Source organism: Semicossyphus pulcher, unplaced genomic scaffold (assembly GCF_022749685.1).
Source record: "Semicossyphus pulcher isolate SPU_LCO1_2020_fin unplaced genomic scaffold, fSemPul1.0.p SCAF_1, whole genome shotgun sequence".
NCBI classification, from domain to species: domain Eukaryota; kingdom Metazoa; phylum Chordata; class Actinopteri; order Labriformes; family Labridae; genus Semicossyphus; species Semicossyphus pulcher.
In genome coordinates this window covers 24,972,403-24,999,109 of record NW_027211603.1, presented here as the reverse complement: position 1 = coordinate 24,999,109, position 26,707 = coordinate 24,972,403, and the positions used below count along the sequence as shown (strand labels likewise).

General features: G+C 41.3%; 1 protein-coding gene across 1 annotated transcript in view; it reads right to left on the bottom strand.

Annotated features, from left to right (window-relative positions):
- Positions 1 to 26,707, bottom strand: part of LOC138592048 (CUB and sushi domain-containing protein 1-like) — a 467,070-nt gene that overhangs the window by 5,745 nt on the left and 434,618 nt on the right. Inside the window, exons 61-72 of the mRNA XM_069662659.1 lie at positions 23,254 to 23,430; positions 22,432 to 22,611; positions 15,322 to 15,495; positions 15,131 to 15,197; positions 14,356 to 14,462; positions 10,337 to 10,410; positions 9,454 to 9,565; positions 9,178 to 9,357; positions 8,598 to 8,660; positions 7,989 to 8,150; positions 6,009 to 6,121; positions 117 to 204 (exon numbers count right to left, since the gene is read on the bottom strand). Of these exons, the coding sequence (XP_069518760.1) occupies positions 117 to 204; positions 6,009 to 6,121; positions 7,989 to 8,150; positions 8,598 to 8,660; positions 9,178 to 9,357; positions 9,454 to 9,565; positions 10,337 to 10,410; positions 14,356 to 14,462; positions 15,131 to 15,197; positions 15,322 to 15,495; positions 22,432 to 22,611; positions 23,254 to 23,430 (1,497 nt within the window). The remainder of the gene's footprint in view (positions 1 to 116; positions 205 to 6,008; positions 6,122 to 7,988; positions 8,151 to 8,597; positions 8,661 to 9,177; positions 9,358 to 9,453; positions 9,566 to 10,336; positions 10,411 to 14,355; positions 14,463 to 15,130; positions 15,198 to 15,321; positions 15,496 to 22,431; positions 22,612 to 23,253; positions 23,431 to 26,707) is intronic.

Sequence of the window (26,707 nt, the reverse complement as noted above, 5' to 3'; positions counted from 1 at the left end):
CTTTTGAATCTACACTAACAAAAACAAATCAATAATATGTCTCCATTTTGATTGAGTGTTTCAGTTCCACTTGTTTGTTTTGCTTGTCACGGTGCTGCTGTAGCACTCAGACCTACCTTGCCTCGTCAGATGGAACTTGCCGAAGTCTTTACTGTGAATGTGGCCCTGGTAGACAAACGTCTTCTGGTCTGATTCTGCAGTAACCTGAAGGGAAAAAATGTACAGTTTAATATAAGGTCTTTGCACAGACAGTGGGAGACACTGTATCTGTCTTACCAGTGTATGTTTGAGGTAAAAAGTTCTAGTTTGACACAAGGGCAGTATAGTGGATGGTATACAGCTCTGTGAACCTAAACCACAGCAGTAAGGTCTTATTCCTCTGTAAAAACTGTGCAGAATTATAATCAAAGTGTCAAAAGCATGATGCACGAGACAGGTGTGGTTTAGCGAGATAATATTTTAAGAACAGACAGGCGAATATGTAATTACCCTCACGTATGGTTGACTGCAGAGGGATGACAACATCAAGCTAAAAGTAGTCAGCTTAATGTTGTCATCCTTGGGGATTACAGTAAAAGTAAGTCTTTCATACAGTCCTCTACTTCTTTGCCAGGAAATCTCATTTTGTATAAAGTACTGATTTCTTTTAATGTTAAAAAAATCTCTTATTCAATGTGAACACTACATTTGGTAAATTTCACAAACAGTTTGTTCTAGGATTTTATAATGTACCAAGTCTTTTTCATTCTGTCCTCTCCCTTCATCAACGGCATCTCTCCACATCCTGTCCTGTGTCCTGTCCTCTGCCCCCTCCCTCCCTCCCCCCTCCCTTTTATAGAAATTGCAGCAGCAATGTTTTACCCACACAGAGACCACCGAAACTTTCATCTTCTAACTGTAAAAAGATTGCTTTTCAGGATTCACAACTTGGCCATTATCAGCCCGACTCTCCTCCTCCCTTACTCTTTCTGTCATCCTCCACATGATGAATTGGCTGTCTAAGTGTCTCCTTCCTTCCCTCTTACATCCTTTTTCCCTCCATCCCTGCCTGCTATCTTTTACAATCTCTCCACTCAGTTCCACCATCCCGCCCAGACTACCAAAAACTGAATTTCTAATCCATTTCCCGGTTGTAGACATGATCTTCAAAAGTCCCTTCTTCAAAAAATGACATCAGACGAAGTTAAAAAGTTTACAAATGGTATATTTGGAAACATGGATCCCCACAATGGCTTTCCAGAACACTGCCCCTCCCTTTCCATTGTCTGGTCTCCGAGGCAAATCTGTACTCTATATTAGTCACTGTCGCTACAAACGTATGTTTCAGATCATCTGCCTTCTCCATGACAATGTCGCCGACCTCCAGAGTTTCCTCTTGGAGTATGCCAACATCCTTACATAAGACCTGTTCTCTTCCAATCAACTCCAGATAAAATGGCTCTGAACTGCTCTGACGCCAAACTTCGCACAAGTTCATGGTGAGCAGGTGATTGGGTGTTATTGGTTCAGTGTCTGGATAACTCAAGTTGACCGTAAGCTGATGTATGATCACAACAGCAGTCGCCTCGTAGAAGAACTTCTGCAGACAGCGGTGTCCATCCTGTCATCCAGCATTTCAATGTGAATATCGTGACAGCAAAGGCTGGCTCAGTTCACTCTGAGATAGAAGTCGAGTACATTTTCTTTTGCTTATCAGGGGCCGGGCGGAGGAAACACATTTGGGCCTTCTGGCTCAGCTCCCTCTTCCCCAAGACGGTCCGGTACAACTCCAGCATTACTGCTGATGATGCACATAATCACTGAGCAAATTAGTCTCCTTTGCATACACTTGTCTCAGTAAGTCTTTAATGATGATGCACTGTGCATCTTCTACTTCCTGTACAGTGCTGTGACCTGTTGCTACACTTAGTATTTTTCTACCATGAAGGGACTTAATTCTTCCTTGGTCCAAAATGTGGTATCCAGACCTTTTTCAATTCAGCGTTGTCAATTGATGTTTCTGTGATGACACCTGTAGCTGAAGGTAACTCCTTCTCTTGTAAGAGCTGAGGTCTTGTAAACCACTTTGATGTGAGAAACGGGCTTTAAACCTTGACAAAAGGTCTGCAAGGTTTTTGTCTGTAGGGACATATCTCCACTGCTTAGCACTTAGGCTGGGTAGTATCTTTTGTGTCTTTTCAAGTACAAAGGTGAGGAAACAAAGTGCTTCGTAGTTGATATATCCAAAAAACCAAAGAGTCATTCCAGGAATACCAAGCTCCTCTTTTTACGGTTTGTTTGCTGCAAATGAGACAAATGCTGCCATTGAACTTGGAGATAGTTGTGACCTTACTAGGAGTTAGCCTTGACTATAACTCGACCGCAATGAACACTTCAATCTTCATTCCCATGTCTCACATATAGTCAGGCAGACGAATATGTAAGGGTAAGTCTCTCTTCTCAAGACTTACCCAGTGTCAACTAGCATATAGGACAAGAATACTTTCACTTTCTCTTAATTGGTAAGGTCATCGTTTCGGCGTTCCCAAAAAGGTTAAAGAGGATCATTCCAGCCTGTGCCGAACACACTTCCTGTAGCACCCTTTTTCCAATGAGCAGGGATGGAGCCACACACCCCAACAGATTTTAAATGGAGGTGACTGTGGATAGCATGCAAGGATGTGTTGCTGGCTGATCTCTCAGGCAGACATAACATTGGAAGGTGTCAGATTCAATGTGGTTGTTGTTCACTGAGGAGAGTGTTCTCTTTGCCATGCCTACACATTTTCTGAAGCAGGGAGCAACAAACCCAGGCCAAACAGAATAAGAGTATGCAATGCAGGTCGCACGCCTGATCTTTCAGGCAGATATGATATCTGAAGATAACGGATTCAATGTGCCAAAAATCCCTCAGGCCTTTAAGGACAAATCATTGAGGGTGAGGTCAAGAGCCTTTACTTCCACGGCACGCTAAGTTTAGGGTACATTTTCCAGCACTATGTTAATGTTAGACACCAACTTGCAGTATCAAACCACCCAAAGCACATCGTGTCTGAGCTTCTCTTGCAAGCTGAATGGCGTCATCTACACGTCCTGTAGTTTGTGACAAGATTGTCAACACAAGTCTCTTCCAATGGACGGTGATCCAAGGGGAACAGGCTCTCCTTCTCCTTAGCGAGATGATAAAGTCCATTGGTGCATCCAGGAGATGATGTAACACCAAAAAGTTGAACCCTTTCCAGTGGCTCTTCACTCATGTTTCTGTCTTTCAACCAGAACAAGTAGAGCTGGATACACGTGGAGCTGTTGAAACATCCTCTAAATATAGCACCTCAGTGTAAAAAGTGCGTCATGAATCTAATGAGAATGCCAGTTGGAGTATTTATCAGATCTGGGCCTGACAGGACACGGTCATTAAGGATAATTCCTCTTACTTAATTATCACAGCAATCAAAAACAACGAGGAGCTTCCCTGGGTTTTTGGAGAGATATATCTTTCCTTTCTCCTAACATTGACTTCTTCTGCATTGCCCTTTTCAATCCTTTATATATGATTCACATGAAGTTCCCTGTAGTGATCCTTCATCAACTTTCTCTCAAGACTACCGAGCTAGACGATGGCTATTTTCTTCACGTCAGGGAGGTAGGGTCTCTTGAAAGTGGAGTGCTATCTCAAAAAAGCCAAAAAAGTGTTTTTCTGTCTACCTTCCTCAAACATCAACAGAGTACACACCAGCCTCCTGCATTACTTTGAGATTTCAAATTACCAATGTAGCTTGTGCACAATGTCTTCTCTGCTGCTCCTCCAGACACTGGAGCTTTTTCTTTTGTCTTTTATCCTCCGATAACGCCTCGTACTTTGCTCCTGTCGCTGCTAACTCTGCTGAAGCCTTTGCAATTTTAACTGCTATGATGGAGCTCCAAGAGTGTTGATGGAAATGTTACAAGAGTCTTGACTTGAAGGTAAAACTGTGGAACAAAAGATTCAAAATCTCTGACTTCCCCTGCCGTCCTTTCATAGGATATTTAACGATCTCTAATTTTGCTGCAATTTGGCTCTCAGGAGTGTCGAACTTCTCTGCTCTTTAGCCTTGCAAGCCTCTTCATTGTTCATAAAGATGATTGAGCCTTTTTTCTCTGTTGTTAGCCTCCTCTCTGAAATACATCTGAAATACAGGCATCTTCGACGTGGGGTGAGCAGCGAAGCTCCCCCTCTCTGCTGGCCTGACAGGCATCCACTGTCTGCTCTGAGTCTCTGCTGTCTAGAGGTACGTTGTCAGTTCATTTTATAACCCATCACACCTATGCCCTCTTTAGTCATCATAGTAACTCTCCATCTGATGATTCACAAAGCTGAATAATGGCTTCAAAAACATACCAGGGTGAATACACCGTAAGAGCTTGAGCCCTTATCAGACAGAAACTTAACATGCATTTTTACCGTGCCTCTCTTTCTCCTACAGGCATTGTTCTTTTTCAGCTTTTGGCCAAGCTAGCCGCTTTTATCTGCCTCCAATCTTTTTTTCAAGCTAAGCTATACATTTCCTTTAATCAGCTCCAAATTCACAGTAAAAGTACAAGAGCTGTATTGATGTTCTCATCCGACTCTGGGAAAGAAAACTAAAAAAGAAAACAATTTGTCTAAACCATTTCTTTACAACGCCTCTTCGGTCCACTGGATGAAGTTACTGCTGCAAAGCTATTATTCTAAAGTCTATGATAAAAATATTTGACGTTGTGGTGTAATCTGTTCTGCTGTGTTCACTGGGCAGAAACATAGACTGTATAAAAAGTAAAAGTGAAAGTGAAGCCAAACCCTCTCTATCGCCCCCTGCTGACTGGCTGCAGTATAGGTCATAAAGCCCGCCCCCTCCATGTTAACAGATGGGACATGAGTCAAACTATAAAATCAAAATACACGTCAAATAAATGTTTCTCAAACATGGTTTCTGTCATTATAGTTAGTTCTTATCATGCTGATTTATGTCCAAGTGCTCATTTTTCTGAAAGTTTAGTTTTAATTAGTTATTTGATGCTGTAAAAATGATGATTGACAGCTCTGTTGACAAATACGGCTCCTGCAGCCGATCTGTTCCTGATTAGCAGAGTAGAGGAGGAACGACGAGAGGAGACGTAACTTAAACAATGTCTGCTTCAGACTAACACATTAGATGCTGTTCTGCTGTTAAATACAGCAACGTGCGGCTCCAGACTCTGGCTCCAAATGACGTCACCATCTCACGATTGCAGCGCCCATCACAGGGGCTGCATTGGCTTCGATTTCGTACAATGAGAGCAGATGGAGACGTGTCTTCCATATATATATACAGTCATTGGGCTGAAATGATCACCCCAGATGACCATTGGCAATAAGATATGACATTTAGGAGATAAATCTCCATCCATTTTAATATATATTATGTTTGCAATGACGTTGCAAATAGTTGTTGCATAGTATAAATGTTTACAAGACAGCAGACAGTGTAAAAAGATGCACAAAGGGAAAAGGTCTTACGTTGTAACATTACACAGATATATATTGAGACGTCTAGATTCTGACGATTTTTCAGCAACTTCAACCAATGTTGATCATTTCTATGGAATAGCTTATTTCTCGCACCTTTGTTATGGAAACAAAAGCTTTATGGTAAACCAAATCCTGTCTCCATTTGAAAAGATGTTAATTAGAGCTCTTTGTATTTCAAAATCTGTTTTGCATAATGTGACCGGGGATTTGTCTGGAATTTCAATACACCACTCTCATGAGACCCCGTCTAGTTGTGGGTGGGGGCTGAGTAATGTGTTGTCAACATTGCAACATTAGTTTTACATTAGGGCAGGATAATAATTAAACTTGATCATCTATCGCCTTCAATGATTCATTCATTCTCTGCTTTTACAATTTCTGTTGTCAAAAAATATTCACATTAATATTGTGATGTAGAAGTTGATGATTCACGAGGAGTCGTGTAAAAACCACTGTTCATTTAAAATGCATGACACAGAAAATAGGAGAAAGTGTGACTTACGTATCCATCCATAGCCCAGTTGTCATTTTTAAACTTGCTGAGGTAATGCTCTGAGGGCCCCTTCACCTGGTAGACCTTCAACAGCAGCTGGTTCTCCTCTGACTTATAGGTACCTAGATGAACAGATAAAGAGAGAGGAGCATTGTTTCAGAGGTACAACCTGGCCTATTATAATTTAAATACGAACAACTTCTGGTTTGAGTTGGCAGGAAAATGAGAAAGACACGGAGGCAAAGGTTCCATAGGAGTTTGACAAACACAAAGACAGACAGAAAGACAGGTATGTAGGGAAACAGACAGACAGGTTGAGTGACAACCTGAGAAAAGTAGACACCTTGACATTTCAAATTATCATACTCTATTTCCTTTACCAGGCCCCTGACACATTACTGTGGGAAAAGTGACATTTACCCTTCAGCTACTTGTCTCTACTTGGTTAACTATGGTGCCAACGCAGAAACTGTTGCTGTTCAATGTGACAAGTCCATGTAAGAGAAATATCACACACTCAAAATGAAAACATTTTATGCGCCCAAGTCTCGCACCTGCAGAAAATGTGTCATGACCCCGGGATCAAGCTGAACTGTTGATTGTGAAATGTCAAAACAAACAGGCACGTCAGAGGGAGAGTCAGACAGTGTTTCTCAGTTGCTAAAAAACTTTTATTTTGGAGTTGCTCTGCCTTTATCGTACTTTATATTCATGCTAAATACTTCCTGTAACACATTACTATTTGTCTTTGATGATGTTCTGTGGTCTGTGCTGAAGTGCTTTGTTTGTACGCAGGCCCATGTGCTTTTGTACATTTGTGATAATGTGTTTGTGATTTAATATGTGTATGTGCTTCAGTACGTTTTAAGATAATCCACCTGCGAGGGACATTTTTATGATTGATGTCCTTGTACCTCCTTAAATGAAATGAAATAAACACAAAAATAAAACATATCCACAGTACTTATGAATAAAAAATACATCATGAGTACTGCAGGCAGAGGGAATGCTGCTCAGGTCCCTTCAGACTGGTGTGGTGATTCTGCAGATGCAGTGGTGCAGAGACCTGGGCACAAAACTGTGCTGTTCAAAGTTGCCCCTGAATGTTATATTATTTAAGGTATTAATGATCATTTGATCTTCTCTGTATGCTCCACACTTCTTGCATATCTTTTTTTATTTATTACAGAATGTGAATACCTATAAAATTTAAAAAGCACAGAGGTGCAATATATGGAAACCCGCCAGTGTCTAATAGATATCAGCGATACCGTGCTTATAAGTGTAAATGAACGCAGGATCTTTAATAAACTTCCGTGTACTTACGCCTACATTAGTGCTTCCACTGGTGTTATTAACGCTGCATTTTAAGCCTGCAAATGTTCAACTTCTGGATTATGATTGCTGTCCATACATCACTGAAAACAAATGTGATGTTATAATGCTCCTTTTAGTTGAATGAGAAATAATGTTTTCCCTCCATTCTCTTTATCCGGTTATTGTGCTCAGGACCTTTGGAGGAAAGTAGTTATTTTATTTCACATATATCATATAACTTTAAGCAGTAATTGCAGTATGGAATTGGGGCTGGTAGCTGGAGAGGTGCCAGTTCCTTTCCTGGGCACTGTTGAGGTGTCCTTGAACAAGGCATCAAATCCCCAACTGCTTGGGGTGCATGTCCATGCACAGCCCCCTCACTCTGACATCTCTCCATTAATGCATGTCAGCTCTGTTTGTGCATGCGTGTATCTCGGGCCTATGTTTTTGTAGCATATTTCTAATAACAGAGTGAAAAATTGAATTTCCCCCTGGGGATTAATAAAAGTACACCTTCCTTCTAATAACAGGCTTTGTGAAAGCACATTTAAGCAAAGAAGCTTAAATGATCAGGTATATGCGTTCTTTAAACAACATAGCGAAAGATCTTTTGCTTAGTTACTGAGGGGAAATGAATTAAAGTGACTCTTAAAATCCGTGTTTTTTCTTTACCTGACAGTCTGATTGACACCCCGCTGGTCTCCAGTAATGTGACGTTGACTCTGCTGCTGGAAGCATTGAACCCAGTCACTGTGAACGTGGTGGCTTGCCTCTTCCCTAGATACTCGTAAAAGCCGCTCCACTCGGAGTTTGGAGCGAACACATCCACTGGAACTGTAACGGACACACAGAAACAAAAACAAGAACACATTTAGGCAGAGGCAGAGTCTTACTCACTGCTGCAGTGAGTAAGCCCGATGACTGATTCAAAACTCAGCAGCTTCAGAATTTTTTGAAAAATTGCCCAACTTTGGTCTCCTTTGACTGGATTCCTCTAAATGCATGTATTGATCTTAAAACCATACTTCAGACTTACAAGGTATTACAAGGCATTGCGCATGAATGTGTACACTGATTTATTCACTTCGTCTGCAACTCCTCGTCTAGACAGAAGTCCAAACTGACTAAAACCTCCTCCAACAATAATCTCTTCTCTTTAGGCAATACTTTGTGACAACCCAACAATAAAAAGCCTTTCAACTTGAAATATAGTTTCAGCTGATGGCAAAGGATTAAAGCACAGGAATATATGTGTGTTTCTTTTTGTTTTGTTTTGCATACCTCTGATCTTGTTCTTCTGGATATCTGACTCTCCTCTGCCTTTGGGATTGACTTTGACTCCAACTGGAACAGAATCAGGGTTAAACTCATTTGATGGTTAGTCTTATTGAGAGAATATTTGGTGTAGACAGGCCTGGGAATTAAGAGATGATAGATGAAACTAGCTGAAATTGAGAATGAAAGTATAACTATCTATTTGTGTAGATAATTATAATCCATTCATTGACGTGTGTAAATTCTGGGGACACACAGACAAAAAGCAATGGAAATACAAAGAAGTAAACAACTGGTACTGTCAGGCCATAAACCTGATTGTTTTTGTTGTCATACATTCCAGTATTCACAGCCATCTGCTCCCTGTCTTTGAGACCAGATAGGGCCATGATTATGTAATTGGAAAAAAATGAAACATTACCAGAGCCGTCGTGATATGCCTGCGGCTGATTTAAGAGAGCATAGCAATATCTGGGTGATAATATGTATTTATCTTGTATGAGCTTCTGACATCCAGTTTAGATTTGAGGCTCAACATCAGCCCATTTTACACAAGCAGTGCATTTTCCAGATACGATCTGCATACCTTTACAGAGCGGGGGTTTGCCCGACCATTTCCCATCACTTTTGCAGGTTCTGTGCTCTGAGCCCCCCGCCAGATAGAATCCGTCTTGACAGGTGTAGATCAGCGTGTATCCCAAGGTAGGCAGGTCCATAGATCGAACATCTACATTACTGGGGGTCTCTGGTTGTCTGCATGAATGGGCTGAGTGATGGGAAAGAGAGAAATAAACAGAGTCAACACTGGCTTTGGGTTCTTCCTCCTCAACATAACAGCAAAATAAGCTTCATCACTCCTTACCTATGCACTCAGGTTGGGTTCCGCTCCAGGTAAGGTTTTCTAGGCACGTTCTTGTGGTGGAACCGAGGATGTGGTAGTTCTTACGGCACTTGAAAGAAATCTTACTGCCAACCTACATGACGTAAGACGACAACAAAAAGCCTTCTTTATCCACACTCAAGAGCATTGAATAGTTTATATTTAACAAAACAGAAAAAACTCACTGCCCCACCAACTTTTTATATCTAACAAAACATGAAGCAACAAGTAGCTGCTTTTTTAATTTTGGCCCTGTAACAGGATCAGATACTTTTAGTCCTGCACAATGTGGGTGATTACCACATCCCGTCTTTGTTGAGATGTCAGGGGGAAAAGATATGTGCATAATACCTAATTATACCTCCACAAATTGAAGGATTTGCATGTTTGCTTAAGTTCCATTAAGAATTATATGGCTAATATATGCCATCAAGAGGTTCTTATCTGTGCTCTGAACAGCCTGGTCCCTAGGTTCAAAGATAATCGTCTCTCTTTGTGTCATCTTTCAAGTCTTACTTTGGAAGTTTGGGTGGCACTTAAGTTCAGACCTGCATGTCAAGCGTTTTGCTGGCTCATTTTTCCGACTGAAATCTTTGCCAAATTTGGGCCCATTGTGTCTCAGCTGGAGTTTAATGTCTGCGCACTTAGTCATCCTACTTGCATAGTCCCAACTCTTTTTTTCTTTGCCTCAGTGCATCCTTTGATCACTTTAAAGAGTTAGAGTTTGGCTGAAATGTTTGACATGGTGTATTAAGTGGTATTATAGACTTTTCTTTTGACAGCTTCTCATCAAGTTTAGATTTTTTAAGCATTGAAACTGAACCTGCTTAACAACAAATATATAGCCAGCTGATATATTTCTCACCTGGAACCCCTGGGCCACGATTGGGATACCGTAGGCTGGAGTTCCTGGATCACGACAGCTGTTGAAGGCTGGGTCTACATACACACACACACACACAGACACACACAGACAAAAAAAACCCATTACATTCTCTCGCATTATTAAAACCATTCACTAAGTCAAAGAAGCATTCTGAAATATGATCTTACAAATGTTCTATGCACTGTCTTTCATTCATAGTGCACATAATGATATGCATATCGTCACCCCGTCCATTAACGGGATTGGCTCTTTAGGTTTGTGACGTCTCAAACCTGCCAATCTGAAAACGTGTTGTTCAGCCTGTCCTTGGTACACTGCAGTTTAAAAGCAGACAGGCCCAGCCATGGAGATGACTGCTGATGTTGTCCCTGATATGTCTTGTAGCACATGAAGAACACCACATGGAGATGTTTACGAGGTTAAACACTTGATGTTCACTGGAGGGGGGCTTTAAAAATAGTCAGCACTTGGCACTTATGTAATCGTCTACGCAGAGCACAGGAGAAGGAGAAGAGATCAAATGTAGAGCCTGTTAGCTATCCAGATCCAGATGTAAAAAATAAAAAAGGTGGTGGGGAGGGGTGTATTCCAACCATTTGCCAATGTGCTTATTGACCTTCTCCTCCACCCCTTGATTATAATGGCCCTTTCAGAAACAGTAAGCGGCCACATAAGTCTGGGAAGCATGCCTCCATTGCTTGCTCCATCGTTGTTGGTCTTTTCCATCCATTCCACCATGACACATATGCTGTTTTTATCCATCAGATTGTCGATCATTTCCCCTTGAACTGTAACTTGAAGCCTCTTGGTGGTTTGCCCTTCTGGATCACCAGATACCTTGACTTTTTGGACTTGAATGCCATGTCTTCCCTGGTGACCATACAGTCAAGGTAGGAAAGCATCCATGCATGGCTTGCCTGCATATGGATCAGTGTGGTCAAGGCAAAGTCATCAATGAATTCCCCGATTGCGGTCTGTTGACTTCCTGTTAAGGTCTTTGGCCCTCTAAGCTGTGATGTCATAATCAGATTCAGTCCCAAGAGAAACAAGATGGAGGAGAGCTTTACCCTGTCATCCCGAGCTCTCAACGACCTATCACTCTGTCGTGATCGAGCAAATTGAAATTAGCTTTATGTCCAAAGAAAGTAGCGATCAGGCGCTGGATGTGCATTGGGATGTGGAAGTGGTCCATTGCAACTTGAATCAAATTATGGGAAATGGATCCATGCATTAGTGCAGTCAAGCCAGACCACACTTTCCTTTTCTGTCCTTGAATTTCTGAATGAGTTGGCTGAGAACAACCTTGTGCTCCTTTACCCAGAGAGCCCTTTAACACCACATCCTTCTAAATAGATGATACAACACATTTGTTCCGGGTCATGTATGTGCTCATCCTCGAGGCACATGTGGAAAAAAGATATTTCCTCCACACTGTGCTAAGACACGCTCTAAAACTGGCGGATCTGTGTAGAGCACAATTCTTTGGGGATGAAGCATTCTCCTGGTCTTCGCAAGCTTCCTGGAAAACTGCCTTTGGTCAATATTCTCAGCATTCGCTTCCAAAGCCTTGAGAGGAGTTTGGGGTATTCCTTGTATTGCTTGTTTTGGTATACCGCTGAGAGCTTGAGCAGGTAAAAATCTGGTGTGCTTAAAAACTTCTTGGACCTCTCTCTAAGATTCTGGGTTTCATAGGATTCTGTCCTGCGGGGTATTGTTCATTTATTGGTAGTGCGAAGGTTGTTTTCTGGCAGGCGAGTGCTAAAGATATGACAAACTCTTACACTTCCTCCATTGTAAGGGTCCCAGACTTTATTTCCCCATGGACTGATATGGTCAAGGTACACAGGATTTTTATGGACCAGGCTCATGTGGGTTTTTCTTCTGCCTTTGTCTTAATCCCTCGGCTCCTCTTACTCTGATCAGCTGTCCTCTGAGGCTGGTTGTTTGTTCTTTTATTCCCACTTTTGATCTCCTTGCCTGGTACTCTATCTTAGGAAATATTCCAAGGTGTTCTTTTGCTAAATTGTAGTAGATTGCTGTCAGTGAGTCAGTTTTCCTTAATGCTTTTCCTGCTTGAGCAACGTCAAGCACTTTGTCCAGCTCTTCATTTAACGGCAACCATAGCAAGGCAGAATTCATCTTGGGCCACTTAAGTCCTTCCTACATTGGCTTGGGTGGACTGTCTGAAATGGCACCCGGGTTAGTCCACATGTTTGACCTGCTCTGTTGTATCTTGAGCCCTTTTGCAATCATGCAGATCTTTCTGCAGGGACATTTGACTTTGCATACCACCCCAGTTAAGGTTAACTTTAGCCTTCTCTGTGTACATATTCTTGTCCTGGCCATTAACATTGTGTCCACCCGGGGAGTCTCAAATCCTCCCCTCCACTCTGAAGACTTTGGGGGTAGAGCAAATTTGTCTTTTATGTTGCATGCTTGGTGCACTCTTGCAAGAGCTACACCAGGGGCTACTGGCCATTGTGGCTCACGCAAGACTTTCCTCGGCTGTCTCTCAGGCTTTTATGAAAGTCGCTGCTTTCCCAGGAAGTCAGCGGGTTGCTCAGGTTGGCATTATATCAAAGATGCAGATGTGTTGGAGAACTTTAGTAAATGTTCTTTCTAATTTTTCACATTAGTTTGAGCTTCTACTAAATTGAATGTAAAGAAAAAAAGACTGAAATAGAGCTGCAGTAATAAAAGTAATTCCATAGCCGACATCACGGCATATTGGTATCACCATGGATAGATGTTATAGCTCTATTTGACAGATAATACAGTTATATATAGTAAATGAATATGACAAAAAAAGAACCTTTCCACTCCAGCACCTTAACAATAATTAATTCGTTGGGATGTCACATCTTGTTCCAAAATAAGCCTCATGCTTTCAGAACCGTTATCACACAAAGAAATCTATATTTCTATCCAAAAATGAGGGGCTGCTTTCCAAGATAAAATCTTTATAGAAAGCAAAGGCTGACATCAAAACCACACACTTTATCTATTGATTAGATAATATCTCCAGCTCTGTCTGCAGGAATACTAATGCTAAAATATGAACAAGAATAAGCCGCACAATCTTGTTTACCAATAATCGGATTACACACCATTTTATTCATAACATGTTGATGAAATGTTTTTCTCTGCAGTAAACAAAATGTCTGTTTCTCACAAATATGGAAAGAATGTAACATGTAATATCTCCAAGATTTACATAAACATTCTGTCGATTCTGCTTATGTCGTATCTGAAATGTATGCAGCTTTTCCCGTGTGTGATGGAGATGGATGTTGTTGTGCGCTGATGACTACTGCATGTTTTTTAGTATTTCCTTGGGAAGTGAGCACAAGAAAAGCTTTGTGCTGAGAAAACAACTTAATTCCCAGCCAGTTCTTTCATGTCAGTCAGAGTGAGTGTTTTGAACAGCTTAGAATTGGCACATTTTAATGTCATGTTCTTGACACATAGAACACTGTTAGGAGAAATCTAGTATGCTAATAGTAGCAGGAGACAAAACAATGTATTTTGCTATAATTTCAATATTATAGAAAGTCCTTGTATCAGGTGGTATGATATACAGCTTAAGTCTAAAGCCATCATGATGGCAGAGCACTATATATATATAGAGTTGTAGTAGAGTGTAGCAGTGTTAATTTCGTTAATTAAAATAATGATGATCGTCAATGACTGTTTTTTCCATGACGAAGAGTTAAAAAATAGATAGATGATAATAAAAACTGACGACATGTTTTGTTTTCATGAATGAGTCATATTTTCTCAGGAGTGAAAACAGACTAAAAGTAATGATTAAAATGTGATGACTTTACGGTGAGTAAAACTGGACTCAAATGTTTTGAGTTGTCGCGACTAAAACTCGACTAAAACAAGACTAAAACTATAAAGGGTAAAAATGACTAAAATGTGACTAATACTAATAAGCATTTTTGTCTGAAGACTAAACTTAAAATGAACACTGGAGTGTCGAGTGTTGTTGTTACCTATACAGGCTGGTTGTTGGCCACTCCAAATCCCGTCAGCTTGACAAACTCTGGAGGCAGAGCCGACCAGCAAGTAGGGGGTGTGGCAGTAGAACCTGACCTCTGACCTGTAAGAGAACAAATGTGTAATCACACACTTAAAAAAATAATGAATGAAGTGACAGCAGTGATAAAATGTGGCCTTTACTGTTTTAAAGTTCATTTTAGGTGTCATAAAACAGGTGAGGGTGTGATAGCTACAAAATAGCAGCTCTAACCACTTCACCTTTGGCCTACAGCTTTTTCTTTATTTGTCCACACAATGTTTCACACTGACATCCAGACATGAGGGCAAAAAATGTCTAAATCCTTTAAGAGATACACTTGGGAACATTTGGTAACCTTGACAAAAGGGAAAAAACACTTTCTGAGGTGATTTAATATTAGAGACGAACTACATCCTTCACATTTAAACACATTTACTGAAAAGCATATGCCTTACAAGTCTTGTTTAATTATAAACAGCATCTTTATGCATACATTTTCGTTTACCACAATAATGGGACGATTGTTTTTGAGTGGCAAAATGACTATGTTAATTAGTTATCGTGCACAGGGGGGTTGCTGCAGTTTTAAAAACTCAGTCACAGCAGGCCACCGCTGAATTTGTGCAAGTAATTTTAATGAAGTACATGTGTTTGAAAAAGCTTGAAGGCTTTCTGCAGCATTCCTTTGTGTTGGTCTTACACACCCATCGTAGATAAATTAACAGTCGGTAATCATTCAGAGCACTGACCGGTAGGAATAGATGTTCCCCTCTCTGAATCCACCTCCAGGAGAGCCAGGATCGCCACACAGGACAGCTTTAATTAGAAAAATTAGTTAGTTGAGTATTTTAGTCTATTTTGTTTGATCTGCAATCATACTGAGGGGAAACATTACATCATTAAATAGCTGTCAATAGGCGGTGAAGGCCAGCAAACTTACGCAGGCACTGTGGGATGTCTCCGGTCCACGTCCCGTTCCCCTCACAGGTCAACACGGCAGGCGTGGACAACTGGTAACCACTGAAACAACTGTAGCTGACACTTGATCCCCATGAATGGTCCGTTCCTTCCACTTTCCCATGATGCACTTGAGGAGGAGGTCCACACTGGATCACTAAAACACACACGTTAAAAATTGAATGATATATAGTGGTGTAAATTAATACAGCTTGACATGGACAACATGGTGGTTCACTGGTTTGTGCTGCTGCCTTACGAGCCAGAACTTCCTACATTGGAATCTCTGCATGTTTCTGTGTGTGTGTGTGTGTGTGTGTGTGTGTGTGTGTGTGTGTGTGTGTGTGTGTGTGTGTGTGTGTGTGTGTGTGTGTGTGTAATAAATTAGCATGTTTTCTCAACCAGGTGCTTGTTTCCCCACTATCCAAATACAGCTGTTAGCTGAAAATGTGGGTTTGTTTCAGTTAGAGTTAACCCATCTGGTCTGCGTTAACTTCTGCAGCTTGTAATGTGGAGTATACTGAATGTACGCTCTGATAAGTAAATAACTAAACACTGCTTGGACTTGTTTTTTACACTGATGCTGCTCTAACACTGCAGCAAGCAGTACAAGCCTGACAGGCAGAATGGCTAATACTTTAAGAATGAGATATTTATACCATATTTAGTCTTTTAATATAATCTGTAATTTTATCTTCAGTAGAGATAAATAAATGAGCAACAAATAACTTGATGAGCTATCAGGCTGTCAAAGTCAGCAAACAAAACAGCAGTAAAGACTTGTCCCTGGTGGATATGTCGCACTAAGATGTGCGAGATATGAAACCAACAATTAGAACAATGCTCCTGTGAATAAAAGCTTGAATTAGATAAAAGCTTTAAAAAGAAACAAAAGGAAGGAAGACACTTTTGTATTGAGTCACGTAGGGCTTCTACCACAGCATGCATCTGGCTAAATGCAGGAAAACACCACACACTACTCACCAATGAGCCAATTCTTTGCTCCCCCTGTCTATCCTCTATCCAAGAGTGGATGTCTAAACTTTCTCCATTTAAATCCCGATAAAACAGAAATACTTGATAACCTACTCTCTGAATCATATTTGACCTGTGAGTCTTTTGACCATCATATCAATAAGCTCGTCCAGTCCTGTTTCCTGCAGCTAAGAAATATTACAAAAATCTAATCAATACTCTCCTCTTCTGATATCGAGCTACTAATTCACACTTTTATTTTCTCCCACTTAGACTACTATAATTCCCTTAACACATGCCTCAGCCAATCATCTCTCAATCGTTAACGCTTCAAAAAGCAGCTGCTAGATTATTAACTAGAACCAGCCGTCGGTCCCATCTCTCCCCTGTTCTTGCGTCCCTTCATTGGCTTCCTGTAAAATTCAGAATAAACTACAAGATCCCGTTAATTACATATAAAGCACTGCATGACCTCGCCCCCTGTTACATTTCAGACCTCCTCCTTCCATGTTCTACTTCTCGTCCACTCCGATCATCTAACCTCAGCCTTCTGGTGATCTTTCCTTTGCTGTTTTAGCCCCGACTCTCTGGGCTCATCTTCCACAATCTGTCAGATCTGCTGAATCTTTGGACAGTTTCAAGAAGTTGCTGAAGCCTTCTTGTAACTCTCCGTCCCTGTCTTTTGTTTTTGTTTTGCTTATTTCTTTTTTGCCTTGTTTAACTTTGTGATTTTTTCCTTTTGTTTTTGTTTGTATGTTTTTTATTCCTCTGTTTGTGAAGCACTTTGTAACCTGGTGTTTTAAAAAGTGCTCTATAAATAAAGCTTTACTGACTTACTTGCTCTGATCTCTGATGTATAGTAACAAAGTGCTTACTATGAGGGATTTGAAATTATATATTCCAAGATGGCTGTAAATTAGAGGTGTGACAAAGGACAACAAAAGCAGCAGACAGCTGTGATCACCATACGAACTATTACTCAGGGACATCAGACCGCGGGGGAGAGGACGCGGTACACAGGGCCCTCGTGTGAGAAGGGCCCATGAAGATAAAATTATGATGCATGGAGAGGCCCGTAGAGAATGTCTGTTTATGATTTTGTGCATTGTCCCTGCTTTTTTGCTGTCCTGAAGCAGCAGATGACCGAGGTCACCATTTTTTAGTTGCTCACCAAAAGACAAACCACGGCCAGCATGCGGGCTGAGTGTTTCTCAGAGGACGTTTGGGCTCTTGCATTGTCTGTGATGGAATTTCTGCCTCCACTCTGGTGACTGGGAGTTGATTGTGAAATACGTTCCTACTTAAGGGAAGACTTATATGCATACCTGCAACACACAATGTTGGATTGCTATTTATGTAAAGCTAATGATTCACAAAAACCTTCATCTTCTTTAAACTTGATTTTATCACTGCTAGTGAACATAACCAATGTTGGCGTGAAACGGTCCAGTGGATCAAATCCGTTTATATACATTAAAAAGCATCTGGAGTCTGTGATTAAATGACGACATACTGTTTATGCATCATGATGTTAGACCTGCTTCACAAGAATCCACTGTGCGCGTATGACTGCACCCGTCTGCCTGTGTTCATACATGCAAGTCAAGCTTGTTGTATGAGCATAGACGCCCGTGCATATAACTTCATAACACCCTGATAAACATCTGTGTGTGTGCGTGTTTTTTCACTCGCGTGTGCCTAACTCCCTCAGATAATGATAACCATCTGCATGGTTTCAAACATCTAATAAAGTCAGTGTAATTCTCATCTAACCAGGAGACAGATGGTTTCACGCTCCATTCACTCTGCTATGATGATATACAGTGCACACGCAGGAGAGAGAGGCAGACGCAGATACACACACACACGCAGACATGCGCGCAAAAGCTACACACACATGCTGTATATACAGTAGGCGCAGCCTTAAGCACACACTGATACGAACAGGAATAAACATACGGATCAAGTTATGGGCAGAATGCAGTAATATAACAAGTATTGCTTTAACACACACACACGATACAGACATCTGGCTCCTCTTCATGTTCGACTTCTCTTTTCTGTCATTTGTTTTCCTCCTGCCCCCTCCATCCATTTTTTTCTGTCAATCTTTTCCTTGTGCCTTTTTGTTTCTCTCAGTCGGCAGACTTTTTGGATGCATAATCAGGGTGCCATTAACAAAAATTGTTTTGAACTACAAAAATATATCTTTTGTTTGTAACATTGCAGTTTCCAGGCAACCACGGGCCCTCGCAGCAAACTAATCACTTGACTAATTTTGGCTTTGTATGTCACCAGTGTCCTGAAGAAGCCTTGCATCTCCCCGAAGTCATCCTACCAGAATCATAACAGATTGTTCATTTTCCCGTGTTTTTTTGCTCCACTCTACAACGTGTTCTGCCTGTTGCTAGTCCCATTAATAAAAGCCACACACCTGCACACGCAATAAGTTTCTTTAAGCATGTTATTCATCCTTTTTCTGTTGTGTGACTCCAGGAGCAATAGCTGATTGTTACCTAGCAGCTAATAGGGATTTAAATGTTTTCTTAAGCCAACTTTGTTGTTGGGGATCAAACTCCCGCTCTCCAAAAATAGAACAAAAACACTTATTGACTTTAGCTGTTTATATTCCACAACAATATTCCTGCAGGTCTCTGATGCCTAAAGAACACTTGTGTCTGTAATTAAAGGTTTGCGTCTCTCCTTTGTTGTGCATGGGCTGAGTGAGCTTCACACGAGTGTGGACGAGTAAGTCTCATCCCTGCTCATCCTTCCATCACTGCAATCATTGTCTCCTCTCAGTTTCCTCACCCTTTCTTCTTTGCTTTCTTTCCCTCTCAACAACAACAACATAATTTCACTGTATCTGAAAATACACAGTTTTTCCTTTTGAGTAGAAGCGCTGCTGTGTGTCCCCGTGTGTATAGCAGAGACTCACGTGTTGTGAACTCTCCCATGTATGCCCATGACGCGCCCTATAAAAAGCAGAGACAGACTGCGCCATAGACGTTAGGCCAGGTTTTTGTTGGTCTATGGTGCAGTTGCTTTCTGCGTCCTCAAGATAGCAACGCGCCACCTGTTTGCCTTGCCACACCTCATTTTAAGACCAACACGCCCGTGGGCGCTGGGCGTGAAAATGATAACGGGTGGAAAATAGCAATGACACTTGCGCTGCGGCACTTTTCGCTGGATGTACGATAGGGCCCTTTGCCTCTTGTCCGTCCCTCCCTCCTCATCTCTTTCTCCTCCTTCTGTCCCAGCTCCAGTCCTCTTTCACCCTCTGCTTCCCCTTCTCACACACTTACTGCCCCCCCTCCCCTTGCCCTCCCTCCCCCCCTTTTTTAGGCATATCTCTCTTGGTGCTATTCACCCAGCCAACACATTTTATGGGCTTAATCCCTTTTCTCACTGTGTGTTTACAGGTTTGGGGGCAGGTATTGATTTGCCTTTCAAAGTTTCTCCCATCACTCGCTTCCTCTCTCTCTCTCCGGCTTCTCTGTCCCTCTTTTCTTGTAGCCCAACTGATGGCTCATCAAATTCTCTCTTTCTCCCCTTTCATTCCCCCACTTGACTGCCCCTTTTTCCACCTCCCTTTCTTTCTTAATCTCTGCATTACTCTGTCTTTTGTCTTTTTTGTCTCCTCTCTCTGTTATCTAATGTTTTCTTCCGACACACCTCTTCATCCCTTCGATTCTTCGTCATCCTCCCTTTACTCCTTCATTCTCCTTCCTGTTGCTGCATCCTCATCGCTTCACCAGCTCTATCTCTCCTTCTCCCTCACTTGATTCATCGTGCCTGTCGAGCTACACTTGTGTGGCTTACAACTCCTTCATTCAATATGTTTCTCCGTCTGAAGATGCTGTTTCTCCAAAATATGCTCAAATGAGGGCTTGTGGATTGTTTGAAGTGGGAGAAAATGAAGGGGATGAAAAGACGGGAGCTGAATAAAAACATATGAACAGTAGAAGTAGAAGCTAAACAGGAGGAGAAAATCGAGGACAAAAGGAGGTCACAAAAGAAACGACATCTTTTTTCTACCTGTATCTCTCCCTCTCTTTCCCCTTCGATCCCTTTCCTTCTAATTTTCTCTTTTCAATTTCCTGCCCCCGTCTCATTCTCCATCACCTACAGTATCTTTTACACATCTGTTGTCGCTCTCTCTGCGTCTCTCTCTCTCTCTCTCTCTCTCTCTCTCTCTGGTTCCCCCTCAGTAGCCTTTTCTGCCGGCTTTCGGAGTTTTCTTCATCTCAGTTCAAAGCCTCCGCAACTGCAGGAGCCAGCAGGAGATTTTCTGTTTGTGGGAAGAAGCGGCAGGGAGGATCTCAGGAAGCATTCCCTTTTTACTGTTGTCGAGTATTATGGTCTAAACTCTAAATAAGGGCTGTTGTAAAACTCTGACTCATTTTGTTTTAATGCATTCTTTTTTATATTTCTATCCGTGCTTTTAGGAACAGAAGGGTTACAGGAAGTACGATGTAATTTAACACCGTGTTTGTTTGTAGAGAGCCATGTAAACCTTCCCTTAGACTCTATCTAAAGTACCGTTAAAGTCACAATCTGTTATTTGAGCTTAGCAGCTCACATTCTGTTGCTCTTATTTTAATTGTCTCTTGTTTTTGTGGGTTTTTTAATGTTGCAGTTGCACATCTCTATAACAATAACTATGGCTGTTATTCTTCATTGTTAAGTACCTCGTTATTAGATGATTTCTGTGACATCGAGACTGGATGAATAGACTTGTTCTGTTTGCAGTTCAACTGTAGTGTAGCATCTATACTTGATATTCACGCCCACTCTCTAGAATTCAACAACACTGTGCTGAAGCTTCCCTGTCGCTTATGTCTCACAGACACACTCAAAGAAGTATCAGTATCAACCATTCATTTATACACAAAGGTGAATCACGCAGTGGGGTTGGGATGTCAATATCAAGTCTAAAGAAATTCATTAAATAGGTTGCTTACAACATTTTAGATGTTGTAGAATAATATATAGTTTCTTTTTTCAGCTTTAACAGACTGAATGTTGTACATATTAATGGTTGTTTTTCTACTAAATTAATTATTATTTCTGAACGTATTGGTAAAAACTCAATCATAACCAAACTGCCACAAAATTGACAATGAAAAAGTCCATTCTCTTTTAACTGTTAAAATAAATCTAATAAAAGTAAAAGTATAAGTTGGACTGGAAACTATAAAATCAATTTGCAAGATGGAGTGTTTCATGTAGGGCTGCAGCTAACGACTATTTTGATAGTCGACTAGTCATCGATAATTGAAACGGTTAGTCAACTAGTAGGATTATTAATTGCACAATGACTTAATGGCTCTTTTTTAGCTTTAAAATTCAGTTGGAGGATATTTTAAGCATGTGCAAACTACCAATAAAGACAATAAATATGAGTTCTTCATTCAAAAATATGTCTTTGAATAAACTTTGTAACTGATTTGGCTACCACATGGCTGATAAAAAAGATGAATAAAAGGAGGAAGAAAAAGAGATGAGAAAAAAAGATGAAGGTTTTAAGGTGAGGGACTGAAAATGTATACCAGAGAACAAACACACAGCATGGCTGTAACTCTGGACTCTCTCAAGTTAAGTGACACAGTTAATTTTTAAAGAAAGATGTGTCAGGTTCTTTCCATAGCACTACAGTGATATATTAATGTTAAAAACTAATACAACTCCGTCTATAGATAGCTAACGTTAGCTGGCTGAGAAGCTAAATATCTTGTCTGTGCGAGTCTGCATCAACCACAAGTCCAACGTGCCGTCTGCTCACGTATTACTGACATGCTCCCGTAAAAAGAAAGGTCTGCTTTACAAATCTTACAGGCGATCCTTTTCTTTGCAGCGTTGGGGGTGTTTTAGAACGCGATGATGTTGCCTCGGCCGCCGCTATGATTTGGTTACCTGTCGCTTTCTGATTACTAACAGACAATCAAATTCATTGGCAACTACTACTACTTAATTTGGATTTTTGTCGACAAAGTCAACTAATCATTGCACCCCTAGTTTCATGTTAGTCAGTACTGTTCCTGTGGGCCCATCCTCTTCAGATAAACTCAGAGCTTTCTGTTCTTGTCCTGTGGAAGAAGTTATTGAGTGTTCATACCTCTACAGCTGGGTTTGGTCTGGTTCCAGGTTCCTTCTTTAGTGCAGTGCAGAACGTTGCGTCCAAGTGGCTCCATCAGGTGACCGGGGTTACAGCGGTAGATCACAGTGTGATTGAAGGTAAACTCACTTCCTAGATAGATTCCATTGGCTACTGGCCCTGGATCTCCACAACTGATCACTACAAGAGAAGAAAACACGGAAAGTAATTAACACAATTCGATGTGTTTATTTGTCAGGTGGTTTTTGTTCCAGCATCCTGCAGTAGTGTAGAAGAGCTCCAGCGCATTTTTTGGATAACTCAGTCTTATCTAATCTATTTACTTTTACTAAAACTTACTGTGCTTTCTAACTGACTGAAAAAAAAAGTCTTTCTTCTTGTCCCTTCTCGTCCTACTTCTCAACTTTCTCACAAACTCCCATCTTTAACTTCCCTGAAGCACATCCTCGCTCCATTTCATCGACCTCTCATCTTCTCTTTCTCATTTCCCCCAAACCTCTGACTCGCTCTTTTTAAACTTTACAAGTTAAAATCTCAGACACAACACACTTTACTCTAGTACAGTCCTGTATCTGCACAGCAGCCATTTGCCCCATCCATGCACAGTTTATACCCCTCTGGGACCCTTCACTACAATAACACCACGATGCACTCACCCACACTCATACTATTTGCAGTAGTAGCGATATAGCTAATGATATAGCTCAACCTTTGCAAATATGTCATGATAATGACATATAATTATAATGACTACACCCTCTGCACTTACCACTTATAATAACAACACTAGCAGTGACAGTAGAAGCAATGGAGACAACCTACCAGCGCAGTCTGGGGGTAGTCCCGTCCACGTCCCGTTGGTTGTGCAGTGTCTGGTGGTCAGGCCGGATGTTTTGAAGCCTTCCCAGCACGCGTAAGCCACCGAGCTGCCGAAGGTAATGCCGTCACTGAAGACGATCCTGCCGTGTGCTGGGGTGCCAGGGTTACCACACGACACAGCTGAGAAAGGAGGAAACATTTAACAGTGGTGATTAATCATAGCGATAATATCAGTGTGAGCAATACTGTCACTCAAGACTGATCAGCTGCAGGCTGCAATAATGAGATTATCACCGGAGTCAGCTGGAAATAGGCAGTGAGGCTTACTGATGACTAAAGGTTGTTGGAGCGATTCCCACCGCTGAATGGTAGATGTACAGTATTCCAGTTGTGTGCTAGAAGCCCCCAGGAGGATGCTTATATATCTGCTGCAACTACTACAAATACCAAAGTGCCAATGAGCACAGCAGCAAGCCTTAAGCGGCACCAAGGACAGGCTCCTGTTGCCTCGCGCTGCCTCTTCTTAAAAACCAAGACATGATGTTTTATGTATCCACCAGTACTTTTAACAAGATCCTCCTGATAAGACAAGCAAAAGGTGTGGAAATAACATCCAGTCAGGAGACGCATTGGTCATGCAGCAGGGTTGCAGAGCTCATTCTCAGTCAGTACTTGTGGACAATGTCCTTCCAGAGTTATCCTGGGGAGAACAAAGTCTCAGCGATGAGAGCATATACATATTTATAATTTTGGATTCGCTCTATGCTTGACATGGCAGCATCCACTGGTGATCGTCTTCACAGCTGCTTCAACAAGCTCCTCACCAAAGCCTTTACAATATGTTGGTCTCAATGGGAATGCTAGTGTTTCCCTCTTGTTCTTGTGGGGAAAAAGCAGGAGAGGTTGTCTGCAATCACAATCCATCCTTGGCCTTCTGTGTTATCGAACCCTGCTACTCCAGTAAGACCAAACTGGGAGTATAAAGATGTGAAAGGTCTGCGTCTCTGCAACGTCTCTAAACAAGCGGTCCATCGATCTTGAGTTTGCTGACACAGCACATTAACAGAACCGACAGGAATTAGCAACCAGCCCCAGCACATTTCACTAATAAGATCATGACAGCTGACAGCCTTTAACAATCAAACACCTATCGATGGGATTCATTAGTTAGAGCCCTTAAAAGCTCTGCCCGACACCACTGTGTACGTGTGTGAGTGTGTTTGCGTATGAGGCGGTGTGTAGGAGAAGTACTTAAAGCAATACTGTGTGTGTGTGCCTTTTAGTTTACAGTTTGTGTCTGTGAGTGTAATCAGTAAACCTGCTGTGAGCAACAGTCTGTTCGTGTGTGTGTTTGTGTGTGTGTGCTTGTGTGCGGCGGTGTTTCTGTATGGATGTGTATATAGATTTCTTTGTGTTTGTGTCTCAGTGATAGATGTCTCATCCTTTCTGAATCAGCTTTTAACCACTATTAGCTTAATGAAAAACAACTGTAGACAGACATAAATAATTTGTTATACACAAACACAGGAGCTGGCACACATACAAACAGACACACACCTCTAAGGTGCGTGCGGGTGTGTGTTTGGGTGTGCGTAAGACTTGATGGCTAGATTTTGATGTTCATGATTAAATATATGTAACTAACACAAGACTTAATGTTATAATCTCGAAGACCTCAGTTTCATTCTCTTTAGTTACACCTATGGCGATAGACGGTAATAGCGGGAGCACACTTCCCAGATATCCAGACAGTGTTGCATGTGTGACGTCCACGGACGGCTCCGGTTGTAACTCCTTTTCAGACTGTTTGCTTCATCTGAGCGTCCAATTTGTTTCTTTTTCTTTGGATTTTCTCTTATTTTTGAAGTTGTATCTGTAGTCATCGATCTTTCCTTTGTTTGTTCAGCCATAGTAGATTACTGTTTACTCGCATCACTTGCAATGACTGGAAAAGCAGCCACTCAGCCTACCCTCTTTTGCCAGACCAACCACTATATGATTTTTTTTTTTAAAAGTTCTTCATTAAAACGTTTTTATAATCTGCAAAACTTTTGCAAAACATGTGTCATTTTCATCTGAAGCAAATTAATAAAGCACCTAAATATATATTTAACTGATGAGACAAGATCTACTGCTGTTTTTTCTTATTTTAGTCAGTGTTGCAGTTATCCTTTTCAGCGGTCTATATTTAGCACACTGGTGGTGTTTTGGGTCTTGGCCACACAATCATAAGGGTGCACTGAAACTGTATGACTCATTCTTCCCTCTCCCCCTCCACTCAAATTACTGCTGGAACAGCCCATCCATCTAACTGAATCTAAAATCTGCGTCAGGCTGGAGTTAATGTCAGCAGTGTTTCATTCGGGCCTACCTGCCACAGTTTGGGACGGGGGAAGTAACACAGGAAGGAGCTAAGGATCCCAGTGTCTCTACAGCACTATGGGGACCCTTTTTAATTTCCCCTAAACCCCCGATGGTTAAAGTCTGTCTTTGGAATCTGCTGTTGTGTGAGAGACACTTTATCACCACAGCAGCGCAATGTAAGATTCAGCTCAGTCAGCGAGGAGTGACACACTTCAATCCTTTGTATCTGGGCCACACTGATATAAGCATGCCGCACAGAAACAGGAAGCTCTATATTTTTCCTGCAAACTTTCATTAACCTCCTAAATTAGGGGAAAATTGAGTGTTTTTTTCCCCAGAGACAGACAACTGGGAATTATGTCAACTTATAAGATTACCAGGTTGTGTACATTATAGTTTTATTGTGTAGTGTGGGTTTTCTTTTCAGTGATGAATCAATGTTTAAATAATGTGTAAACTTCACATACACAATATTTAATCAGGTACAGTGACAAATGTATGTAATGTGTTTTAAGCTATATTTGGTAATGGATTAGTTGCTTACTGTCACCAGCATGCCAAGCAGCCCGCTGCTACTGTATTCTCCACAGAAGAGATTAAGCTGCTCATGTTTGGAGGCTGAGCTGATTTACTTTCACATAAAATGCTGAATAATGAGGTCCATATGCCACAATTGCACTCTGAGTTTGTACAAATCCTCACTGCTTCCGCTTACAGAAATGGTTATTTTCGCAGCAATGTTTTATAGAATCTGGGTTGGGACCCTGAGGTAGCCTCAAATGAAATGGGGATGAGGTGGTATCAAGATGGATGATGCTTTCTAAACAGACAGTTCGGCATATGCTGTGTTATCATATCCAAGCCCCTCATACAAAGCAAACAGCAGTCTTTACTTTAAAATAGGGTCGATAAACAGTGCAGATAAATAGAACAGTGCAAACAACGGACCCATTTCCACTCACTGATTTGATTTTCATTACGGCAGAATCAAGTTCGAGGATGGAATTAAATGTAGGTGGAAACAGTGGATTTGTTTCATGCTTAAAGTGTGACTTGCAGTATAGATGTCTAAAAACTTAAAGATATCATCTCG